Consider the following 13,075-nt stretch of genomic DNA (forward strand, 5'->3'; position numbering starts at 1 on the left):
TTGGGATTACCCATCGACTGGGCTCAATTGAGCCAATGGCTTGAACCGGCTCCGTTGAAACGAGTCCATAGGCTGGGTTCGAGTCAGCTTAGCTGAGCCGATGGCTCGAACCGGCTCGGTTGGGGTAAGCAATCAGCTCGGTTCGGCTCGGCTCGTGTGAGCCATCGGCTCGAGCTGGCTCGGTTGGATGAGCTGTTGGCTCGGCTCACTTCTCGGTTCGGCTCGATAAGTGAATAAGCTGTGAGCGAGCCGCTTGAGCTGTTGACAACCCTAAACCCGGGTCGAGCAGTTTTGAACATGTTTGGCTGGAGTCCCATAACTTTTAATAATTTTTGGCTCGAGCCCGAATACTTGCTGCTCCTGAACTCAAACCAAGAACTTCGTGACCGATGTCCTTGCCTCCTGAAGATTTCTTGACGACCGAGATCGACAGTCAACTAATTTTTAGTATTCCGATACAAACCGCCTATATTCCATGTTTATACAGGTACACGGTGTTATAATGATAATTAATTATAGTAGTAGTAGTAGTATCATTGATAATTATATTGTCTATGTAGGATACTTGAAGATAGTAGTACTTGGAACTACACAAAGAATTTAGCTCGAATTGGCTCGACTCGACTGGAAACTCGATCCGAATTCGAGTCGAGTTGGGGGAAATTTTTCGAGCCGAGATCTCAAGTCGAGCACAAAGATGTCTGCTTCGAGTCGAGTCGAGTTTTAAAGAAAACTCGCTCGAACTCGTTAGTGCCCATTCCTATTGTATGCATGACGGGCATATAGAGTTCTTTCGAGGGGGATAGAACCATAAACATAATATATTTTAAAAAATACTTAGTTTCCCGGCTTTCTTCCCATGGGGGGGGGGGGGGGAAGGGATGGTAGGTATCCAGCATTTCTTATAAGTACCTTATTTGAAATATGTAAAACAGTAACAAGTGGACAACACAATACACACACATCTTCTTATCTTCAGTTTTAATTGCTGATTTCAATTGCAATTAACAATTACAATTAACAATTACAAGTTTCAATTGTCAATTGCAATTAACAATTAAATGTTTCAATTGCACCCTTTGCAATTGACAATTAACAATTAAAAGTTTCAATTGCCTGGTGACCAATTAACAATTAACAATTGACGAAAATTAAATTGCAAATTTTATGATTGAATTCAATTGCAATTGAAATTAATTGTCAATTACAAATTGAAATCAATTGCAATTGATTTTCAGAGCAATTACTTTCAATTGATTGATCAATTGCAATTGATTTCAATTGATTTTGCCCAACACTGGATCACAGAAGCATGAGGTGGGAAACACGAAGCGCATGCGCAATATGAGTCTTCTAAAGCGGCGAAAATACAGCCAAAGCGTGCCAACGACTTACTCGCAGAGGTGCCTCCTCAAAACATAACGGAGATCGTGTAGCTTTTCTCGGCTCTTTCGCACTTCAACAGTTGATTTTGTCCCGTTGAAAAATGAAAAAAGTCCCTACTTCTCACGATCGTTTAATTAAATTAAAATACTCTTTTCTTAATTTTTCGTTGGGCGTTAACACATGACTTGCACACCCAGAGAAGACGCTACTGATACAGAGCAATATTGAGATTAATATATGGTGTTCTTTGGAAAACACGATCCGAACCATAGAGATTCATCTTAAAATGGAGAACTGTTTCGTTAGTCACCTACTTTACAATTTTACCTGAATAAACACCTGGATCAGGTCTGCCAACTTCTGTCAGTGCCGAGTAAAGTTACGTGTAAGTTGGGTTGCATCTGTATAGGCGTTCTCAGAACTGCAAATGACCTGGACCCCAAGTAATGGAATTAGAGCACTTAGGGGGGGGGGATACTTTTGTAAGTGGCTGTACACAAAATTTCTAGCCAGCCCGAAATCTTAGAGGGGACAGAAACGAATGGTGACTCGCTGAGAGGGCAAGACAAAGGCATGATGAAACTTCCTATTATTAATTATAGAATTTGTAGCAAGGTTGTATCTCCTTTCACAACGCAGATAATTACGTTACACAAATCCAAGACTACAAAGGTTCGTTATTTATATAGCGCAGAAATGAGTAAAATACGCTATTTTTTTAAAGCAAAAATATTTCATACCTGGTTTTCAGTTATTTTAAAACGTGTGTTTTAGAGGGGGCCAAAATATTTAGGGCGGGGACTGCGTACACAAGAATTGAGTATTTCTCTGGCTACAGGCCTGCGTATACAAGAATTGAGTAGTTGTGACATTTCACTTTCCATACTTCAATCAATATGCCTTCAATATAAAGCAATTAACATGACAACCAGACTGATCCTTAACAGAGGATAAGTATTGCTTAGGTTCTAACACAAAAGAGCACTATCATTTATTTGTATAACGGGTAAGTAAGCTGATCAGCAGAGTAAGTTGAAGTGTATGTCTCTTGAAAGGTTATTCACTCGAGATATTCAGTGGTGCAGACCCCACAAGTTTCTTCTGGTTTGTCTCCAACAATCATTCAGACAGTTTTCCAAAGAGAATGACACTATCCTCTCTGGGGGGAAGCAAAAACGAAGAGAAAAATATTTTTTAAAAAAGTTCTTATATATTTAATACATTAGAATACTTACACGATTTCCAAATATCAACACCCAAATTTTACCATGTTTCATGAAGCTTGAGTTCTATGAGAAAAGAAATTGATTGCAAATGTATTACGATTTAAAACGCTCGTAAAACTCTTGGAATACATCAAATGCAACTAATCTGGACTGTACCCTATTTCTCAAAACTACTAGTCTTGTAATACTAGTGTAACACTTCACAAAAGTCAAAATCCAATATTGTATAACTCTATATACAATAGAATCAAGATAAATTAGAGGTAATTAGTACTTGAAATTGATTTATGTTATTATTGTAGTATTTCTATCTCACAATATTTAATGTCTTGTAGAAAAATATTACAAGTTAGTACGCTTCAGAAATAGGCCCAAGGAATGTTGAAGTAGCTTTATTAAATAAATATCATGTTACTACCCTATCAAGCCACTTTAATTCTAATAAATAGTAATAATTCTAATAACAGTTGGTCTTTTTCAGTATAATTCGGTAGTTATTCAGTATAGTTTAATATGTAGATTAAACTGTAAAATTATTTTAAACAAGTATATTTTAAAGTACGCTTTCATTTGCCCTATACGCGAGCATTTTATATGGAGCGTATGTTTCGTATACAATTCCCAGAATTAATATTTTTACAATTAAAAGTTAGAAAAAAGTAGCCTAACATACTTCTTATTTATTTAAGGTCGTAGTAGGGTGAGAAACCATAACAATCTAAGTGCATATGTATGGAAGATAAAATTAGGGAGCAGAGTGTAAATAAAAATACTTTTCGCATTGGAAGATTCCGACATAAAGGACCTTATGCAGAGACGTTCTGACGCGTGATTAGTGGCTTATAAGAGTTCGACTAACATATGTTTCCTGCAGTAGTTAGGCTTTTAGTATGACTCTAATTATATGTCAAAACGACTCTGCATAAGGCCCAGAGAGTTCAAATATTTGAATATTCGTAATTATTAAACAATGTAAAGGTAGGGCGACCATTAGTTACAAATGGTATTAAATACATATGAATTAATTAATTAATTTGAAAACTTCTTCAAATAATATTGTAACTTTATTTATCCTAGGGATAAATTATTTAAATTATTAGAGAGGAACTTTCCTCTAAAAATATTAAACGGAAGAAATGCTCCAACTGGCTTAGAATTTCGCACTCTCGGAGCCTGTTTGCACAATAGTTTGTTTGAACGAGACCCGAAAGCTGTGATAATAGGTATATCAGTTACAACTGATTTTTGCATTTTTGCGTTGTTTTACGGTACACAATTTCGTCACTGAGAGAATTTAATGAGGTTCGTGGTAGTATTGTTTGTTGTCAACCAGTGGCGTAGCACACTTTTGCGCTCCCCCCCGCAAAGTATAGAGAAGGGGCCCCACTTGTAAAGCCGACACAAGTAAGGTGGAAGTTCTACTTCTTTAAAACTTTATTCATCGCAAGACTTCGGGGCCCCTATACATCGGGGCCCCCCGCACTGCGGGGGTTGCGGGGGCAGCTGCTACGCCACTGTTGTCAACAGTTTATAATTTTAGGTTTCATTCTGTTCTATCCTTCGCAAAATGTGCGTAATGTAACGCAACGGAAACTGTGTAAAAACGAGATGCTACATCGTTAATCGCAAACTAAAACCGAATTTTGGATAGCGTTACTACGTATGTTACGGAATGTGGACCGTCCCTCCTCAGTATCATCTTTGATATTGGAACTTTATTCATATCAGACGTTGGAAAAACTGACTGTTAAAGACAGATGGAGGTAGCGCTGCGGCAATCGAAGTGAAACTATGTTTATAATGACAGAAATTTTCATGTGGTGTCGCGTTACTTCTAAAGTGTTGTAAGAAAGGTTTAGTGTTGATTGATTTGAAAGTTATTTCAATTGATATTTGAGTATTTTTCCTTAAAAATGGCTATAAATTTAGCCAAGAATAAGGAAGCTTTGTTAGCGGCATGGAAAGAAGTGGTAGATGATAAATGCCGAACGGACTGGTAGGTACAGAAGTCAGCTGTTCCTAAAATTGTGAATAGTGGAATTAATTTAAATTATTTCTCAATGCTTTGTACTGTACATGTGCAAGATGTACATAAATATGTCCATTCTTGTTCCGAAATTGGCCGTCAATTTTGTACGCTCCACATATTAAATAGGGCGTGGAATACCGGATATTCTGAGCGAATTACTTCATGTTCGGAGAAAGTATAACCAGTAGAAAGTGATAAATATTCAAATGGTTTTGTTATCATAATTATTGTCGACACTGTATTACTTTTTGAAAGTAATAGAAGCGAATTCGATTATGCTGTCAACGAAATAGGTTTATTTACTAGTATCGGAAATCGTCCTTACTAGTAAACAAATTTATACGAAATCCCAAAAACGTAACCTAGTATTTCAAAATTGAATATTGTCTGTGTATTAATTATCATGTGCAAACTAGGACCTTTATTCCTTGTTCGAAAGATCGAAATACTAGTGCCTGTGTGAAGTTGCCCCCCCCCCCCCCCCCAAAAGTTTGGGTTACACGAGATCTTTATTGGGCCAGAAAGTACTTCATTTGGGCTGTTTGGATTAGCAACTTTTAGTGTTTGGGTAAAAGTATACATGAGAACCCCCTAATCTGCTTTTCTTCTGTGTTCTATTACCATTTCTACATGAAATACCATAAATTTTCTACGTAGTGCAATAGTAAGAAGTATCTATGTGCACAAGACATGCGATATGTTTTAAATTCCCCCCCCTTCCACACACACATAGTCATAGATAAAGTACAAGGGCACTACACATGCAAATATAAAGTAAGTCTACAGGTACGTTCTTTTTTATTTTCGTATCAGTCGATAAGTAAATAAAAGTCGTTTTGTTACCCCCTTTGTAAGTTCGTACATACTCAATGAATAATCCCTAAAAGTATGAGCGTTCTGCTCCTTCGGGAACTGATGCAGCTTCATGTATACTATATCCGAACTGAGTTACAGGACTACCACACTCAGTGACGTAACTAAGGACGGCAAACGGTGTTGGGGCTACTCTGGAAACAAAGCTACAGCTTCACAAAGTTTGAGGAGCCAACTTCACGTTAGCCCCCCAAATGTTTGGGCCACACGAGATTTTTATTGGGCTGGATAGTACTTCGTTTGGGCTGATTGGGTCAGCAACTTTTAGCGTTTGGGCTATTATAGTTTCCGATGGCATATCAGTTTGCCAGTATGTTATCAATCTGTACACAATTATTTGGACATGCGCTAAGAAAATAACATTAGAATGTATTAGAGCATTATTTAAAGCAAGAAGAAATATGTAAAATTATTTCAGGAAGTGGCCCCTATAACTTAATCTGTACAATTCTTTGTAGCGTGAAGTGCGTGCGTTTAAAAGAATGTCTGTATTTAACGCTTGCACTATAATCTCTAAAATGTTCAGGTCATCTCTTAAGTAAGTCCTCTGATACTCTGGTATTGATTGCGAGGACGCAGAATTAATTAATATGAAGATGTTGCTGGAATATCTCAGGTGAGTACATGGAAGTTAGATGTATCTGGACACCTGGCTGAAAATGACTTACAAGTTCGTGGCACCCTACTGCTGGAATTCTGTATGGTGTTGGCCCACTGTTAGCCTTGATGACAGTTCCACTCTCGCAGGCGTAGAAGTTGGCGTTCCAAAACATCCCAAAGGTGTTCTATAGGATTCAAGTCAGGACTCTGTGCATGCCAGTCCATTACAGGGATGTTATGATCGTGTAACCATTCCGCCACAGGCCGTGCAGTATGAACAGGTGCTCGATCGTGTTGAAAGATGCAATCGCCATCCCCGAATTGCTCTTCAACGGTGGGAACCAAGAAGGTGATTAAAACATCGATGTAGACCTGCACTGTGAGAGTGCCACGCAAAACAAGGGGTACAAGCCCCCTCCAAGAGAAACACGACCACACCATAACACCACCACCTCCGAATTTTACTATTGGCACTACACACGCTGACAGATGACGAACGGGCATTCGCCATACCCACGCCCTGCCATCGGATCGCCACATTGTGTACCGTGATTCATCACTCCACACAACGTTTTTCCAGTATTCAATCGTCCAATGTTACGCTCCTTACACCAAGCGAGGCGTCGTTTGGCATTTACCTGCGTGATGTGTGGCTTATGAGCAGCCGCTCGATCATGAAATCCAAGTTTTCGTACCTCACACCTAACTGTCATAGTACTTGGAGTGGATCCTGATACAGTTTGCAATTCCTGTGTGATGGTCTGGATAGATATGTGCCTATTACACTTTACGACTCTCTTCAACTGCCGGCAGTCTCTGTCAGTCAACAGACGAGATCGGCCTGTATACTTTTGTGCACCTAGGGATGTTTAGGAGTGTGAAAATCTCACTTACAGACTTCTGACACAAGTGACACCCAATCACCTGACCACGTTCGAAGTCCGTGAGTTCCGTGGAGCGCCCCATTCTGCTTTCTCATGATGTCTAATGATTACTGAGGTCGCTGATAACGAGTGCCTGGCAGTAGGTAGCAGCAAAATGCACCTTATATGAAAATCGTATGTTTTTAGGGGTGTCTGGATACTTTTGATCACAGTGTATAAATAAATTTGAAGTCTGATTACGTAGTGCTACATGTTATATTGTTTCTGCACATGAGCAGGTAGCTTAGGGAAATAAAAGAAAATGCTGGACGTATTTTATATCCAAATAATTAAATTTACTACATACTCGTTTCTTTGGTTAGGAAATTCACTCTTAGTACCTTAGAAAGCGTCTCTTACAGGACGAAACACATTACTAGGTGCAGAGCCACGTTGAGAGGTCTTACTTGTTAGAGGTATAAGTACGCTTTCAGTGGTATGCTGTTGAAACCATTGTGGCAAAAACATGAACCAGTTGCGCTAGGTGGTCACGAAAAGCAAGAATTGTATTTAGCAGGTGGGCTCCCATGGGTACGTCCGTAGAAAGCACGCATATCAGCGATGGGAATATGCACGTGAATAAAGATAGTGGAAAAACACTGCATCGCTGTGCCTTTAATGTTCCACATCTTTGGGTGACTTTTATTGTTAGAGATTAATTCTACTCTTTGATCAGAGAGTATATGTGTTTCTGTGGAAGATCTTTTCTAAATCTCTTAACTTTTTAATAGTAAGTGGAAACAGCTTGAAACTTGGTCAGTAAGATTCTATTTGTCGAGCTAAATCTTCACAATATTGAATTCAAGATGGCGTCGAAACGCCCACTTGTACCCACCCCAAGATATATATAGGGGATGGACAAAAAAATCTAAAAACACTTCATACAGGACACGTAAGTTTGGCCCTCCACTGTACAACACGTGTTGCGGTTGCCGCTCGTTTTTTGTTTTCAATGTGTCATGTGGACTTTCCTCTTCCGTCAGCAGTAACCAGTTCACCTGTTAGTGTCCTGGTGTGAAAGTCGTGCGGTAAAATTGGCGACCTGACAGACTTCCAAAGAGGCATGGTCGTTGGTGCCCGTCTGGTTGGAGCGTCAGTGGCAACATTGGCAAACATTATGGGGGTATCGAAAGGCACTGTATCCAATGTCACGAAGGCACACAATTCATGGGCAAACGACGTCTGCAAAGCACAACAGTGGTCGAACGGATTGTAGCAGCTAAAAAGAAGACCACTGCAATGAAAAATACGTCTGAACTCAATTCCGGCCTACAGAACCCGGTTTCATCGAAGACAGTGCGACGGGAACTTCATAAAATGAAAATTCATACCAGGGCCGCTATCGCCAAACCCTGGTCACAGCAGTAAATGCGAAAAGGCGTATCCAGTGGTGCAAAGACCACAAGGCGTGGACTCATAAGCAGTGGAAACACGTAATGTGGTCCGATGAATCGACCTTCACGTTTGTTTTCAACAACCTGTCGTGTTTACGTATGGAGAACACACTCGCAGGCCTATGATACAGACTGTCTGCTCCCAACTGGTACTGGCTCCCAACTGGTCTGTCTCAAGCATGGGGGTGGTTCTGTTACAGTATGGGCAGTGATATCGTGGCTTTCTGCAGATCCCATCATAGCCCTGCATGGAATGATAAATGCTAAGGCGTATGAGGCCATTTTAGGAGACCAGGTTCTACCCATGGCCCAAATACTGTTTCCTGATGGTTATGGCATCTACCAAGATGATTTGGCACCTTGTCACGCTGCAAAAACGGTGAAATCGTGGTTTGAGGAACATGACCAAGAGCAATCACGCCTCCCCTGAGTCCCACAATCACCAGATCTGAACATTATTGAGCCATTGTGGTCTGAGTTAGAAAGGAGTGTTCGGTATCATTACCCTCCACCAGCATCCCTTAAGGCACAGATATACTCACAATCAGATGAAAAAAAAAAAAAAAAGCAACGTGCATCATTGCTTTAAGGAACATATACTTACGGGAAATTCATTTAATAGAACACCTAATAATAAAGAAATCTGGACCGAAGTTCTTGTACAAGAACAAGGAGTTGGTGATTCTAAGATGGTAGTTATAGAACATCTCAAACATGTTAAACAGCGTGTTCAAAACAAACTACTGACGTGTTGCCAGCTCGAGTTGGCACATAAACAGCTGCTCAAGCACATAACCGGTCATATAGATACTCATTGTCAGCAGTACGATATCGACTCGCTGTAGATGTTGACGTAACCTGGCTGGTATTAAGACGTTATATCACTTATGTTCGAAGTGTTTAAGCATGGACACATAGCAAGCCTGTAGTGTAGAAAACATATACCGAGTTAAGCACGTTGGGTTTTGCTGGTGCTTTGGGGACACATGTTATCGTAATGAAAGATAAAATTTATAAAGTGTCCAGATGAGGCAATAGGCGATATCAGGAAAGTACGATGTACTGGGGATACTCCCCTGAACGAAGGAAACAAGATTTAGTGAATGCAAACACGCACTGGGTATTTCTCCAATAAAACCTCATGCCTACGGACACGCACATGCTCGTCAGTTTGTCCGAAACAGCAGGGACTCGAATTCTACCATTGCTGTCTCTCCCGCCACCACCGAAGGCTTTCTCATCGATAACCAAATGACGGTGTAACACAGAAGCTAAGTAGTCCTACTTGAAGTTAGTTCGCACTTTCAGTAGTACACATAAATGGACCAGGTTACAACACTCGTTTTATTCCAGTAGAGGTGCTGGGACCACATTGAAATCTGAATTGTTACAGTTCCTTGAATAGTTATTTGTATCTTTGCATACGTTAACAGAGTAGTTTTGTGGTTAGTGATGTGAGCGTATTCGCGACGATAGCTATTGGAAAGGGCGCTGTCATGCGCCAGGGCCTAGCCTCTGGTGTTGATATAAATTTCAAGGTATATATGTTTCCTGCAATGTGTTGTTTCTATGATTTTCTTTATTCCTTTGTTCCAGTGAAAAATTAGTGTTCAGTGAAAACTTTACATGAAACTATCGTTTATATATTGTATTTATTTTCAGGGCTTTATTTGGGTATGAAGGCCAAACTTATGACCTAAAAGTTGTTAGTAAAGGAGGTAAGTTGTCTTTAAAAAAATCTAAACAATACACTGTGTGTAAATAATAATAATAATAATAATAATAATAATAATAATAATAATGAAACAAGGTAGTGTGTTTACTAAAGATGGTTTGTAACTTCTGTGTCTAATGGAAATAGGTTTTACGGTGAATGAAAAGTGGACTGTGTGGGTCATCTTTTCCTTCATGTACGTTAAAGACTGCTTAAGGAATATAATATTTAATGGTAATTATATGAAATCGTCATCTAAGATAGTTTCAAGTGTTATTATTCGAGAGCATTTTTGTTTTCGAATAAAACGTACTACTTTCAATGTTAAACTTATTTTATTAAAAAAAAATTTTTTTTTCATGTAATTGCCATGACGATTGATGCTGTTCTTGTAAATGTGAAACTTTTTTTTTTTTTTGATCGTATCCTTATCGTATGTACTGAGGACTCAAGTGTAATAAAAGAGAATAAAATCAACACACCTTGCGTATTTGGCGCTAGTGATTTAGATGTGATTTCAGCACTTAGATGTCGTCCACTTGTACCTTCGTTTTGGCCTCGTAGCCTTACAATAGTAAATAGAATTGATGAATTACGTATTAGTCCGTAGGTAACTTCATCCAAATGTTAAACTGAGCAATTTCGAGAAAACATTACAAACATTTCTAATGGAACGTAACTACCACTGAAAAATATCATACGCTGGTAAAATCTAATCTGAAGCAGTAATAGTATTACTTAAAAACTGCGTATTTCAAAATCAAATTGCCGTTCTTATTCAGCTACCAGTCACTATATTTGTACAATTGTATTTTGAAATACGCAATTTTTAAGTTGCAATTTTATTGTTCCTAATTCCTTTTTACCAGTATTTTCCAGTAATGGGTGAGTTTCAAGAAATTGTTAAATTTTCTGTCTACGGAGTAATATGTATTTCATTAATGCGAACTACTACTGTCTGTAAGGCTACGTAGCCAAGACGAAGATACCAGTCCATGACATGGACATCAAAATAATCGCTTCTAAAGAAATAACATTAAATACGTAAGGTACAGTAACGTAATTCACTTTTATTATACAGTAAAAGCAGTCGCTATACCTTTTATGTGACTAAATATAATTGCTTGCATATTTTAACAGAAAATTGTTCAACTTGAGTACTGTTTTTGCTGTATGCTGTATCCACTATGTTGTTATAGTTGTATATAAATCATTTCAATCTTTCTTCACTAAGTGGGGTTAAGGTAAAGTTTTATTTTACTTTATTATTATACATAAATATACTAATACGTAAACAAAAATGAGTTCCTTAACATTTCAGTTACGGTACATACAAGCTGTATTCCTAGTTCTACATAACGTTAGACTTAATCTAATATGCAAAGCGTATTATCAATTGCTATGAATCAATCATAATCAATACACATTCAAAATTAAGCTATATAAGTCTTCCAAATTGAAAAAAGAAAACAAATAGAATTGACGTGTTTACAGAAATCCATCCATGATCCAACCTGTACTATATGTGAGGTGCGTCTGATTATAAGGAAAAATGGTAAACTTGCACATTTCTCATCTGAGGATTCAAATTCGATCTTCGCGGTGGCTCAGTGGTAGAGCGTTCACCTCTGATGCTTGGGGTCCCGGGTTCGATCCCAGCCCCCGCCAAGTGAACTTCGTGGTGAACAAACACCGTGTGCGTGGGTTTTCTCGGGGTTCTCCCGTTTCCTTCCACTTTCTTCATTCCACCATTTCATTCATTACTCATCATCACCATCTCCTTTAGCCTAACCGACATAACTGTGGGACGTAAAGCTCAAAGATTTTTCAAATTCGATCTATATACGATTCTTTGTCCATTGCTCTTCCACTCTGCGGGAAAGAGCCTCTTCTACTAAAGACGAGCGCAAAACTGGTTCTGAGACGAATGATGCCCGATTTCGTCTTTCACTCCCGTTCATTAGAGCTAGTTTATGATTTTGATGGCATCTACACCTGGAAGTATCAGTTTGTATTTTTCATTTCTGAAGTTCTGCTATGAAAATTGTAATTTCCGTGTCTTCCCTGGGGAAATTTATGTGATTGTATTGCTTTATGCGTATTACCCAAGGTTGTTTCACCAATAGCATTTTGGGCTATAGTGTTTATTACAGTTGCTTACTGTAATAGTTTGTAGCTGTGCATTTACAAGACCAGTTATTTTTATTTTATTTTACCTACTTTTAATACATAGCTCCAACACTCATAGTAGTGTATGATGATGGTTATTATGATTAAAAGTGAACACAATAATAATAATAGTTTGATAGCTACTGGAGGTAGTAAATTAAACTCAGGAATGCTTCTAAATATTTTATGTCTCAATTCTATAACAGAAACATTAAAGTAGTTAGAGGTATTAAATTTGCTACAAACTATCCATTATGGTCAAATTATTAAAATGATGTATGGAAATACTAATTCTGTTGATTTCGTGTATAAGATCTGTACTGGACTGTTTCAGACACATAAGCTGTGGTGTTTATAAAAATGATTCGATTTTAATGTAACTTTCCTTGTCAACAAGGTTATAGCTTAAGTTCTCGAAACCGTCCAGTAAAATCTTACAAATGTAATCAACGGAATTAATGTTCCCAATTATCATTTTAATAATTTGATTAAAGATGCATCAATTTCAGTCTTTAAATAATTGTATGTAAAGAAAATTAAAATGAATGTTTTTATCTTTTAATTCTGTCAGAACCATAGGAGAGATACCATAAAGTCGTTCTATATTTCGCTTCGATTTATGATATTGACACAACATGATGCATACAAATAACTCACTTTTATAAATTGCGTAGCATACATCTAACTATATTTGTGAACATAATCGAATCTTATAAAAGGCAGAGAACCCAAAATTATGTGTGAGGCTGACAAGGAAAGTA

General features: G+C 38.1%; 1 protein-coding gene across 1 annotated transcript in view; it reads left to right on the forward strand.

Annotated features, from left to right (window-relative positions):
* Nucleotides 1-4,330: 4,330 nt before the first annotated feature.
* The window catches only part of Abp1 (Actin binding protein 1), a 69,094-nt gene continuing 60,349 nt past the window's right edge, over nt 4,331-13,075 (forward strand). Inside the window, exons 1-2 of the mRNA XM_081734365.1 lie at nt 4,331-4,608; nt 10,094-10,149. Of these exons, the coding sequence (XP_081590491.1) occupies nt 4,526-4,608; nt 10,094-10,149 (139 nt within the window). The 5' untranslated portion in view covers nt 4,331-4,525. The remainder of the gene's footprint in view (nt 4,609-10,093; nt 10,150-13,075) is intronic.

The sequence above is a fragment of the Thermobia domestica genome, chromosome 12 (genome assembly GCF_964235325.1).
Source record: "Thermobia domestica chromosome 12, izTheDome1.hap1.1, whole genome shotgun sequence".
In the NCBI taxonomy this organism is placed as follows: Eukaryota; Metazoa; Arthropoda; class Insecta; order Zygentoma; family Lepismatidae; genus Thermobia; species Thermobia domestica.